Source organism: Mastigoproctus giganteus, chromosome 3 (assembly GCF_048544385.1).
Source record: "Mastigoproctus giganteus isolate SK-2022 chromosome 3, ASM4854438v1, whole genome shotgun sequence".
NCBI lineage: Eukaryota > Metazoa > Arthropoda > Arachnida > Uropygi > Thelyphonidae > Mastigoproctus > Mastigoproctus giganteus.
Window position 1 is genome coordinate 184,686,851 of NC_143577.1, and position 13,151 is coordinate 184,700,001.

The window sequence follows — 13,151 nt, forward strand, 5'->3', positions numbered from 1 at the left end:
TATAAAAAATTATATGTAATAGAATCATTAAAAAATCGTTACTTCCTTTTTTGGCAATAATGTCTTCTACATCTGTTTAGTATTAGCATTGGCAAATAATGAATGAAAGCATGCTTATACAGCATCAGCCAAAAAAAGAAAAAAAAAAGACACCTCCCATGTCTCCATTTCATTCACCCCAATAGTTTGTCTAGTTCTTGAATTTATTTAAGCTGTCAACTTTCACAACAGCAGATGGAAGTTTGTTCCCGCAATCAACCATTAACTGGCTAAAGGCAAGCTTCTTCCTATCTGTTCTGCAACCATCCTTCCTCAGTTTGAATTTATGATCTCTCTTACATGTTGTCTGAGCAATAGGAAGAATCCTAGCAGCATTTAGCTTGCACAATCCATTCAAAGACTTAAACACCTGAATCAGAACACCTCACAGGTGCCTAGTTTCCAGATGCTGCAATTTGTAGAACTGAAGCCTCCCCTGGTAAGAGCACACCTTCGTTATTCTCACCAATCTCGTTGCCTTCTCTGTACTTGCTCCAGCAGGTTCACATTCTTCCTGAAATGAGGCCTCCAGATCTGTGGACAGTAGTCAAGATGTGGCTTCTGACCATTGCCTTATACAATGGGATAATCAACTCCTTATCCCTGCTAGCAAAATTCCTGCATATCATTGACAAAACTCCACGAACTGTCCTAGCAGCCTGTCTGTGCTGCTCAGAGAACGTCATATCTGGCTGCACAATCACTCCCAGGTCTTTTTCATTTTCTACTACCCTAAATTTAGTACCACACGGTACGTTTCTCTGGGGTTACTTTTACCCATATGCAGTACTTCATTTGTCAATATTAATCTTCAGTTGCCACTTCTGAACCAATCTGCCTAACTTTTCTGGATCCTGTTGCAGTAGCATACTGTCATTAACCACCCTGCAAACCTTTGTAGCATCTGCAAACTTGGACATTAATCCTGATATCATGATAAATATAGAAAAGCACAATGGGCCCAGCATCTTGGGGGACTCCACTAATAGCATTAGTCTACAAAGAGTAGTGTCCCTTGGTTACCACTCTCTGTCTTCTCCCACACAGTCATCCCTTTATGGCACTTCCATAGCCAGGTGGGCAGGAGCACAGTGCATAGCACACACTTCTTGATTAGACCGGGATTCCAGCCTGTGACCACCAAATACGGAGGATGTGGAAAGGTCAGGGAACGACCACCGCATATCCCCGGAGCAATATGGCCTTGGTTGTTAATGCTCCTAAAAACCAAATAATAAACAAACAAACATCCCTTTATCCATAGCAACAACTTTCCCTTAATGCCACACTGCTCCAATTTGTACAGCAGTCTTTTATGTGCAACAGTATCAAAAGCTTTCCTGAAATCCAACTATATGATGTCAAAATTATTTTTTTCATCCAGTTCCTTGTGACCACATTGTAGTATCCAATCAAATTGGTCAAACAAGATTTTTCCTTAACAAATCCATACTGTGTCTGAAATATAATTGTTGCCTTGTCTAGATGATTCCGCATTACTTCTTTTACCAGTGACTTCATTATTTTCCCTAGAACAGAAATTACATTAACAGGACAGTAATTACTCATGTCACCCTTTGATCCCTCTTTGTGAATTGGGGATACATTTGCACATCTACAGTCCACGGGAACCTTTCCTGAATCCAAGGATGCTCTCATAATTATGGTTAAGGGTTTGCTTACTTCCTTTGCTGCCTTCCTCAATATAATTGGATAAATCCCATCCACTCCATATTAACTTCAAATTGTTGAAGTTAAATTTATGTTTAACTTCAACAATTTCTCTTCCACTTTCCTCTCAGTTATTACAAAATCATTTAGCTCACTGCTAGAGTTTAATACGCCTCTGGCATTTCCCTCCCTGAATAACTCCTCTTGTGTAAATGTAGATGCAAAATACTCATTCAATTTTGCTATTCTGCTACCTTGAGCAGAATAATCAACAGTTGAACCATCGATATCACGTGAACTAATCTGATTCATCCCCTTCCTTCCTTCTATAGTTTACATAAGTATAGAATTTTTGCTGTTTATCTCTTTGCATCCTTCTCCAAAGATTTCTCGTAATCTGCTTTTGCTTGCATGACCTTCTTTTGTCTTGATTACATTCTAGTTTATATCTACTATAGGCCTCTTGTGTCCTCCAATAATTTATATGCATCTCATGCACTTTTCTTCTCCTCCACGAGTTTCATCAGTTCATCTAACATCCATTTAGGCCTATACATTTCAGACTATTTCTTAGTTGATATGAAAATCATAGATTCTGATCACCCAAGTCACCTGGTTGCACTGCCTTAGATTTGATGTGGTTTTTAACTAAGAGCATAACCTCTCCAGGCATCTCTGTAACCAGGTGGGCAAGAGCAGCAATGCGTAGCACACGCTTCTTGATTAGACCGGGGTTCAAGCCTGTGACTACCAAATATGGAGGGCACCTCTGTAGCCAGGTGGGCAGGAGCAGCAGTGCGTAGCATACGCTTCTTGATTAGACCGGGGTTCGAGGCCGTGCCCACCAAATACGGAGGATGCGGAAAGGTCAGGGAATGACCACCACATATCCCCGGAGCAATATGGCCTTAGTTGCTAATGCTCCTAAAAACCAAACAAACAAACAAATAAACAATTACCTCTCCAGTCCTGTCTCTCCTTTCTGTAGACATTGTTCTCCCCATATTCAAATTCTGCATCCCTTATGTTTGAGCAGCACAGTGTCTCTGATATCCCCACAGTGTCTGCATTTGATAACTTGACAAGAACTTCAATTTCATCAAATTTATTTACATTTAATCAGATTAATTTTAGTCCTGAATGTCTATTATGACCGAATGGTTTGGAAGATTTCAAAAATTACTTTTGTTTCCCTTGTGTAGATTTGTAAAATATTGGAACAGTAAATAAAAAATTAATTTATAATTTTTATTTATTTTGCTCTTAGCATTAGTATTAGCCATGCATTGCAAGGAAGCCACAGGTTTTGTTGCACCAGCCAAAAAGAAATAGAAAAGAGAGAGAGAGAGAGAGAGAGAGAGAGAGAGTAGATAAGAAAATAGACAGATTATGTACTTCCCTCCTTATATAGTTAATTATCCAGTTGACTTTTGAATTTCTTCAAGTTATTGGCCTCAAAAACCTGCAATGGCAGCTTGTTTCAATAATCAAAACTCTCTGACTAAAAGAACTTTTTACAATCTAGTCTAAATTTCTTCCCCTGTAGTTTGAATTTATGGCAATATTTCTAGAATTCTTTATAATGCTGAAAATTTTTCCTTCATTTATTTTGTGAACGACTTTTGTGAATATTTGCTTTTTCAGTGTGTCAGAAATGCAGAGGAACTTGTATATGTAAATATGCATGTATTCATTTTGAAAGTAGTGATTTAAGGAAAGGAAGAAAATCCTTAAACTTCAGGAAAGGTGCTTATCTTGTGTCTATTTGTTATAAACAAATAAACACAAGATAAATAAAGCTTGACCTTTATTTTATTGAATAGGATGTTGCAACATAATTAAATATTTGAGATTGTAGCTGATATTGAAAACATATGGTTACTAATTACTTAACAAAAAAAAAAAAAAAACACTTTGTGATTAAATTTTCATATTGTGTTTGTTTGTATGTGCATGCATGCATGTGAGAGAGAGATTGGATGATGCATTCATTACTTGTAATCTAACATATAAATAATATATTTAAAAGATTTTTTTTTCTCTATCTAAGCACATGCACATGTTTAAAATAAATAGCATAATGTTTTGAAAATAATGATGAATATTTCCTCTCTCTTTCTTAATTTCTTGACTGCAGAATTGTTTTGATTTTCCTGATGACCAAAGCTTTATTGTATCAGAAGAAGCAAAAGATTTAATGAGAAGATTAATTTGTAGTCCTGAATGTCGATTAGGACAGAATGGTTTGGAAGATTTTAAAAATCACCTTTGGTTCTCTGGTGTAGATTGGGAAAATATTCGGGATAGTAAGTGAAAATTTAATATATTATTTTATTCATTTTGTTTTTAGTATTAGTATTAGTCATGCAGTGCAAGGAAGCCACGGGCTTTTCTTGCCCCAAAAAAAGAAAAAGGTAAAAAAGTAGATAAGAAAATAGACAAATTATGCACTTCCTTCCCTCCCCATGTAGGTAACTATCCAGTTGACCTTTGAATTTCTTCAAACCATTGGCCTGAACAGCCGCAGAGGCAACTTGTACCAATAATCAACAACTCGGTGACTTAAAGAAAATGTTTTACAGTCTGATCTAAATATCATCCCCTGTAATTTTTATTTATGACTCCTAGTTCTGAATTCTTTATAACAATGAAAATTTCTTCATTCATTTTGCTAACCCCCTCTCAGACCCTTAAAAACTTCTGTGGTGGCTGGTTGCCAAGCTCTGTAGCCCACATAATCAAAGTTTTTCCTCATGTGGTTATCCTTTTGCCAATCTCACCATGTGAGTTGCCTGTCTTTGGACCCTTTCAAGAAGTTCAGTGTCTTTTTTCAGATGTGGTCTCCGGACACAGTATTCCAAATGAGGTCTTACAATTGCCTTATACGGTGGGTTTATGACCTCCCTATCTCTACAGACTATTTGTATGATATTCTGTCCATATCTTAATTCTTGCCATGATATTCCTTATGATATTCTGCCCATATCTTAATTCTTGACATGATATTCTGCCCATGTCATAATTCCCAGATCCCTTTCTTCCTCTGTTTTTAATTTAACCATTACATTATTTTGGGGTTGCTATTTTCCAAGTGTAAGAGTTTGCATTTTGCTGCATTAAAACATCGCTACCACTTTTCTGACCAAACTTGAAACCTGTTCAAGTTATCTTGAAGGCTTGTTGCTTTGTACTGATCATTAATGACTCTCTCTCCACCTTTACATCATCTGCACATTTTAAACACATGATATATATGCATTCATGTCTTTATCCATTTTTGATGTTTTTTTATGAAACAACAGTGGTCTAAGAATTGATTCTTGGGGGTCTCCACTTCTGATGTTATGCTATTCTGAAGATTTTTCATTAATGACAACTATTTGCCTTCTGCCCTGCAGCCATTCTGCAATCCCTCTTAGTACCTTGTCAGTAATTCCAACATAATCCAGCTTATACATAAGGCATTTGACTCTGTACCTCATGAGGGACTGAGTCAAATGCCTTGCTAAAATTCAAATAAACTATGTCAAAATCATTCCCTATATCCAGCTCATGGTTATAGTGTAAAAATAGCCTACAAGTTTAGTTAAACATGATTTTCCTTTAAAAAAACCATGTGTTGTGTCCTTCAGAATGCTATCATGGATTTCATGCTTTACCATTGCTCCCAAGATTTCTCCTACCACTGAAGTCCAACTAACTGGTCTGTAGTTACCAGTTTCTTTCTTAGAACCTTTATGTACTGGTGATATTGTAGGAATTCTCCAATCCAAAGGAGAGATTCCTTTGGATTGGAGAATCAAGGGAATCATCTAATGATGCCCTTATAATTACCCTCAGTGGTTCAAAAGTTCTGGCTGCCACCCTCAAAATTACTGGGTATAAACCATCAATGCCAGGAGCCTTGCCTTTAGGCTCAAAAGGTTTTCTAATAAATAATCTTATGAAATTTTAGTATTGTTAATTTCATGCTTTCTGGCTTCACTTGTACAGCTTCTCCCCACAATAAGGAGTCTTTTTTCAGTAAAGATTAATGCGACATATTTGTTCAGTTCATCTACAACATCAACTGGGTTATCAAAAACTTTCGAACAACCATACACTTGGGTCCAGTCCTATTGTTTTCTTCATCATTTTCTCATGCATGAAAAACTCCTTGTCCCCATTCTTTGTTCTCTTAGCCAGTGCTTCCTGACCAGTCTTGGCTGCCCTAACCTTTTCTGTGGTAGTATTTGCAGATCAGCTTATAACTGTTGAAGTTTTAGTATACTTTGTATACTTGTTACTTTTTCTTGCTATCTTTTTCTGTCCATTAGACTGGCTAGCTCCTGTTTCATCTATCTTGGTATCCTCCTTTTGCATATATTTTTTGTATAGTACCCATGCATTCATGTTTTCTGTGATTATTGCTTTAAAGGTATTCCATAATTCTAATATATTCTAATATGTAGATGCCATAACATCTTAAACTGGTTATAGTTCCCTTTTCTGAAGCCAAAACCCATGCATTGACCTTCAACTATGCAACATCTTTCTTTATATTCCAACTAATGACTACATGATCACTATCTGCCAAAGCACAAAATATGATGAGGTCTAGAATATTATTACCACTAGTATTTTCTATAAAATTCTGATGCAAATAATAATCATCTAGTTTATTTAAAAATTTTGTTCAAAATTACATTGTGGGGAACACAATTTCCCTCCCATTCCAGTCAGTTTGGGGCAAATTGAAATCACTCATAATAAGAATTCTTGCTTGCTCACCCATTCCATCTGCCCATAGAGACTTTCATAATATCATCACATGATGAGGAATATTAGCATTAGCATTAGTAGAGGCATATGATGCAAGAAAGCAAGCTTGCATCATATGCCTCTATCTTGCCTCAAGCTTGTTCAGCATCAGCCAAAAAAAAAAAAAAAAAAAACAACACACACCACTCCCATTTCACCCCTCCGTTCTAAGTATTAATATAATGTATCCTCTAATTGCTGGGATATCCAAAAGCAGAGCTCGAGGTCCAGCAGCCAACGCAGTTGCTCACTTAGCACCACCCGGGAGACACGTGTAGGGCAATTTAAGGTTATTCCTACGGACGTGTAGCAACGTTTGTCTCTTTGGGGCTATGCTGACACTAATGCAGATGGCCTTGGTGTGATGGCCTGGTCTGAAGTCGAGGATGTTTTCTTAATGTATGATGCAAAAGAGAAAGGTTCCTTTCACTCAGGCAGATGGAACAAAGATACCAACCCAGACCTCTGTTTTGTCTCAAGAGATGAGTGCGGAAGACCTTTGCAGTGTAGCAGGAAAGTTTTGAATAATTTTCCTCGTAGTCAGCATAGACCAATTCTTGTAAAAACTTGCACCGAAGTTCCAATAGTAAGATCAAAGCCTGTACCTCGCTGGAACTTTGGAAAAGCTCACTGGGAAGCCTTCACTAATGAAGTGGATCACAATATTCAATGGATCCCATCAAAAACCGACAATTATAAGCAATTTGTTGGTTTAATATGCTCCATAGCAAAGAAACATATTCCCAGAGGATATAGGAAAGAATACATTCCTGGCTGGAACAGAAGATGTGATGAGCTATATGAAGAATACCAACTTAGCAATAGAACAGAAATTGCTGATGAACTATTGCAATGCTTAGACTCTGCTAGGAAAGAAAAATGGAACATAATGAGAGCAGGTATGAATTTCCAACACTCAAGCAGAAAAGCTTGGACACTTCTGAGGAAACTCGGAAGTAGTACTCCCAAATATATTAATAAGAGCTCAGAAGTATCCCCAGAAAAAGTAGCCAAGAGAATTGTCAACGTTTCCAAGAGACCAACCGATACTAACAAAGTTGAAATCAAAAAACTTAAGAAGGAATTAAGAACTAGACTGTCCTTGGCTGAACCAACCTCCCAATTCTCAGGAGAATTCACAATTGCAGAGATTTCAACAGCTCTGAAGGAAATAAAACCAGGCAAAGCAGCTGGAGTGGACGGAATATATCCAGAGTTCCTGAAACATTGTGGTCCAAGAGCTCTGAATTGGCTAGTTAAATTTTTTAATGACATCTTGCAGAATGGTAGGTTCCCGTCTTTGTTTAAGAGAACTAAAATAGTTGCCATCCTAAAGCCTGGGAAAAGTGGATCTTGCCCTGAAGATTATCGCCCAATTGCACTTTTAAATATATGTTATAAATTAATTGAAAGAATGGTTTACAATAGAATTTCATCCACAACCTTCCAACACATACCAATTGAACAAGCCGGATTCCGACCAGGCCGAAGCTGCTGCGATCAGGTACTGGCACTTACCAGCCATATCGAGAATGGATTCCAAGATAAGAAGAAGACCATTGCAGTCTTTGTGGACTTGACATCAGCTTATGACACAGTATGGTGACAAGGAATGATTCTAAAATTTTTGAAGATTATTCCTTGTAAGCCCCTCGCGATCCTACTTAACAATATGTTATGTAACAGAGTGTTTGAAGTACACTTAAACGGCAGAGTGAGCAAGCCCTATATATTAAATGATGGTTTACCACAAGGATCAGTTTTAGCCCCATTATTATTTAATATTTATACTGCAGATCTTCCAACAACTGCTTCTAGGAAATTCATGTACGCAGATGACATAGCCCTGACTGCCCAGTCTACTGACTTCAATGCAGCCGAAATTGTACTTACAAAGGATCTTCATAACCTGAATAAATATTTTCACACATGGCGACTTAAACCTAATTTAAATAAAACTGAAGTTAGCTGTTTTCATCTGGATAATCATAGGGCTAACTATATGCCACAAGTGGAATATAAAGGTCAACGACTGAAACACAACCCTTTCCCAAAATATCTGGGAATTATAATGGACCGAACACTGACGTATAAACAACACCTTTGTAATATTGCAGCAAAGATAAAAACTAGGAATAACATCTTGCATAAACTCAGTGGAACGGGCTGGGGAGCAAACGCAACGGTGCTACGAACATCAGCCCTTGCCCTAGTCTACTCAGTTGCAGAATATTGTTGCCCCATATGGCTTAATAGTGCACACTCTGTAAAAGTTGATATCCAACTGAATGACACAATGAGGACAATATCAGGCACCATTAAATCGACACCTTTAAAATGGCTACCAGTGTTATCTAACATCTATCCCCCTCATATAAGAAGAGAAATAGCCTTGCTGAAAGAATGGCAGAAATGTCAAAGAAATCCTCACTTGCCCATACATCAGGATTGCAACCCCCAGAAGCCGGAGAGATTGAAGTCTAGGAACCCCTCATGGAAGCTAGGCGAGAAACTTATCAAGTCACATTTTAATGCTGACCAGACCTGGCGCGAAGACTGGACTACTTCAAATCCCGACCACCTGGGCTTAGTCAGTGATCCATGCAGAGCTGTTCCAGGTTTCAACTTACCAAGAAAGGAATGGACATCCCTGAACAGAATCCGAACAAATCACGGAAGATGCAAGTTTTGGCTGCATAAGTGGGGAAAAACTGAAAACCCATTCTGCGACTGTGACAACGTGCCCCAGACCATCCAGCATGTCATCTCGGAGTGCCCAAAGAGGAGATTTGAAGGCTCCATCCAAGATCTACATAGTGTTACTGATGATGCTATTAAGTGGCTGAATAAACTGGACATTACATTTTAATTCATCAAATGTTACTTATAATTTTTTTTTCTGTAAATATTGTTTTTAGGCTTATTGTAATTTATTTATTTATTTTTTGACATTGTTACAAATGTATCCTCATTTTTTGCCATACGAAATAATAATAAACCCCTCCGTTCGCACGAAATACCTGTCCAGTTGAGCCTTAAATTTGTTTAGGCTATCAACGTCAACAACAAGTGATGGAAGTCGGTTCCACCAACCAACCACCCGCTGGCCAAAGGCAAATTTCCTCACATCTATCCGACATCCGTCCTTCCTTAATTTGAATTTATGCACTCTGAGCTGATTATTCTGTTTCCCATATGTAGTACTTTACATTTGTCAATGTTAAAATTCATTTGCCACCTCTCAGCCCATCTGTTCAACCTTTCCAGATCCTGTTGCAGCAGCATAACGTCAGTGGTGTCCTTAACAACCCTGCCAACCTTTGTACCATCTGCAAACTTGGACATTAAACTTGATATCCCATCATCAATATCATTCATAAACACCGAAAACAACAACGGACCCAACACTGAACCCTGAGGAACTCCACTAATAACATTAGTCCACGTTGAGCAGTGTCCATTGATTACCACTCTCTGTCTTCTGCCACTCAACCATCCCCTTATCCATAGCAGCAATTTGCCTCCAATGCCACACTGCTCCAATTTGTGCAGCAGTCTTCCTTGTGCAACAGTATCAAAAGCCTTTCTAAGATCCAAATATATAATATCAAAGTTATTCCCTGCATCCAGTTCTTTTGTGAATACATCATAGTATCCAATCAAATTGGTCAGGCAAGACCTGCCCTTAACAAAACCATGCTGCGTCTGAGCTATAACTGAATTCTTGTCTAGATGATCCTGCAGTGCTTCTTTAACCAGTGACTCCATTAATTTACTTGGAACAGAAGTTAAACTAACAGGTCTATAATTACTTGTGTCAGCCTTTGATCCTCCTTTGTGAATTGGGGTTACATTTGCACATCTCCAGTCTATGGGTACCTCCCCTGAGTCCAAAGAAGCTCTCATAATTATGGCTAGGGGTTTGCTTACTTCCTTTGCTGCCGTTAATATAATTGGATAGATTCCATCCACCCCAGGTGCCTTTTTTATGTTTATCCTCAACAATTTCTCCTCCACTTTACTCTCAGTTATTTCAAATAACTGAGAGGAAACTCCTTTGTGACTTGGTTACAGACCAACTTATATCTATCATAGGCTTCCATGTCACCCGTTAAAATCATCCAGCTCACTGCCAATGTTTACTTTACCTACATCATTCTCCTTCCTGAATAACTCCTCATGCATGAATGTAGATGCAAAATACTCGTTTAGATTGTTAGCCACCTGAGCAGGATCCTCAACTGTTGAACCATCAATATCCAGTGGACCAATCTGATTCATCCCTTTCCTTCTTGAGTTTAAATAGGTAAAGAACTCTTTTCTGTTTTTCCTTGCATCCTTTGCCAAGGATTTTTCGTAGTCTGCCTTTGCCTGCCTAATCTCCTTTGTGACTTGGTTACAGACCAACTTATATCTATCATAAGCTTCCATGTCACCCATTAATTTGTATGTATCCCATGCATTTTTCTTCTCTGCCACATGTCTCAATAGTTCATCTGACAACCATTTAGGCCTAAACCTTGAACAATATTTCTTAGTTGGTATGTAAAGCCTGGTAGCCTCCAAGATTAGTTCCTTGAATGCTTCCCATTTTGAGTTTGCTGTTGGTAACATCATCAGTTGGTCCCACTGTATAGAATTTAAATACTGTCTCACTGTATAGAATTTAAATATGATGAGAGTCTGTAGATTACTCTCACTCTCATTATACCTTTGCTTCTGACTAACTCACACCACACAGATTCTATGTTGGGAGGCATAACTTCTTACTCAGCAAAAGCTCTTTTCACATTCAGGCTGCTTTTGATAAGAAGTGTGATTCCACCACCCATTCCATCTTTTCTATCTTTCCTAAATACCTTGTAGGTTCCATTGTTTAACTGCATTTGGGCTATATGATATCTGTGCATAATACCACAGAAGATAAAATGAGAAAGTTGGCAGCTGCTAAACCAATAAGACTAGACCTCAAATGGTAAGGATTTATGAATATATGATTTTGGAATTGTGGATTTCTTGTGTTGAACAGCTGCTTTAGAAGTTTTCCATTTAGAGGTTTATTGGATTATTTCATTTCAGTTTCTTTTTTGTTTTGTAATATTGATTAATGTTGATAATGATTAATCTTGGAAATAAAGACTTTTGAGACATATATTAAGCAACTTTTTTCTTATTTTTAGCTTTACATTACACTGCTGCATTTGTTCCATGCAGTTTTGAAATGTCTTGTGTGCACATACATGCACATACACACACAAGGTGTTTCCTAACATGTGGGCTGTATTTTCAGGATCAATTCAAGATCTGAAAACAATCCATGGTACCTCTTTTCAATTGTGGATATGCCTTGATAAAAGCATTCCTCTCTCACCACTTAGATCTTCCAAATTTTCAGAGAAAAAATGGGATGGTAATGATGAAAATGAATTTTCAAAGACATTTGGGAGCTCATGTCTTTATAACATTGCAGTAAAGTTGGCACTAGAGATTCATAATTATCTTCTTCCAAGAAATCCATGCACAACTTCTTTGAACAATTGCCAAGCAACTAGTTCAGTATCCTGTAGCTTTGTTTCAAATAATCAGTTTTTGGGCAGTTGTCAGAGGCCAAATGAAAATTACTTCTTTCAGATTTGTATCTGTTAAATTAGGAAACACTTCTGTTAGGTATCAAAATCCACTGCTTTCTTTATCAAAAGCCTTAAGAAACTTCATTAATCCAAGCTTTATATGTAAAGGTACAAGAAGAACGTTTTTTTTTGGCTCAACCAGTGGAACATATTTTATATTACTTCTCCCTGGTAAAAAAATTCCTGCCTCTTTTTCCACTATTGCACAATATAATGTTTTTCTGTTGCATGACTGTCCCATAGACAGAGTTTTTGTGAAACCTCCTTGTAATCCAATTACTTTAAGATCATCACAGACATTCCAGGCAAACTCTTGGTAATTTACTGCACTCAGAACCTGGGAAATACTTTTATTTATTTATTTCAAGCCAACAGCACAAAGTATAGTAACTGGTGGAATGTATTACCATTGTGCCGCAAAACTATTTTTAAACTTACTTTTTAGGCATCAGTAGATATACATCATTCATTAGGATTGTGTTCAATGTCCAGTTCATTCAGAAGATCGCTAATATTTTTAAACAGAAATGCATACCATCTTCCATAACAAAATATTTTAAAAATTACTTTGCAATGTTTTTGATATATTGTAATTTACATTGCTGCTTAAAGAATATTTTAGCATATTTAAAAACTTCATAATGCTATATGCTTAATGTGCTTATTAATATTGGCTTACATCCTTGAATTATTCTGCCAAAAAAAGTATCAGCAAAAAAAAAAAAAAAAAAAACACTCCCTCTTCATTTGCTCATCCCTTCTAATATTTTGTCCACTCCTTTAAATTTATTCAAACTACTCACTTCAATAATCAATTACAGCACTATCTGATTGAAGACAAATTTCTGCATAAATCTATGCAACCATCCTTTTTTAGTTTAAATTTATATTCCTTTGTGTGTGTCATCTTAGAAATATGGTTCTAGTTGATCCTCTCATTTTGAGTATAACAGATTTTGTCACAACAGCATCTGTGAACATTGAACAAGAGTCCAGACACTCTGCTCCTCT

The 13,151-nt window shown here is 37.2% G+C and overlaps 1 protein-coding gene across 1 annotated transcript in view; it reads left to right on the forward strand.

The window, feature by feature from the left end:
* Window positions 1-13,151, forward strand: part of LOC150088463 (serine/threonine-protein kinase Genghis Khan-like) — a 905,682-nt gene that overhangs the window by 232,328 nt on the left and 660,203 nt on the right. The window contains exon 8 of the mRNA XM_090370169.1: window positions 3,848-4,016. Coding sequence (XP_090226295.1) covers window positions 3,848-4,016 — 169 coding nt within the window. The remainder of the gene's footprint in view (window positions 1-3,847; window positions 4,017-13,151) is intronic.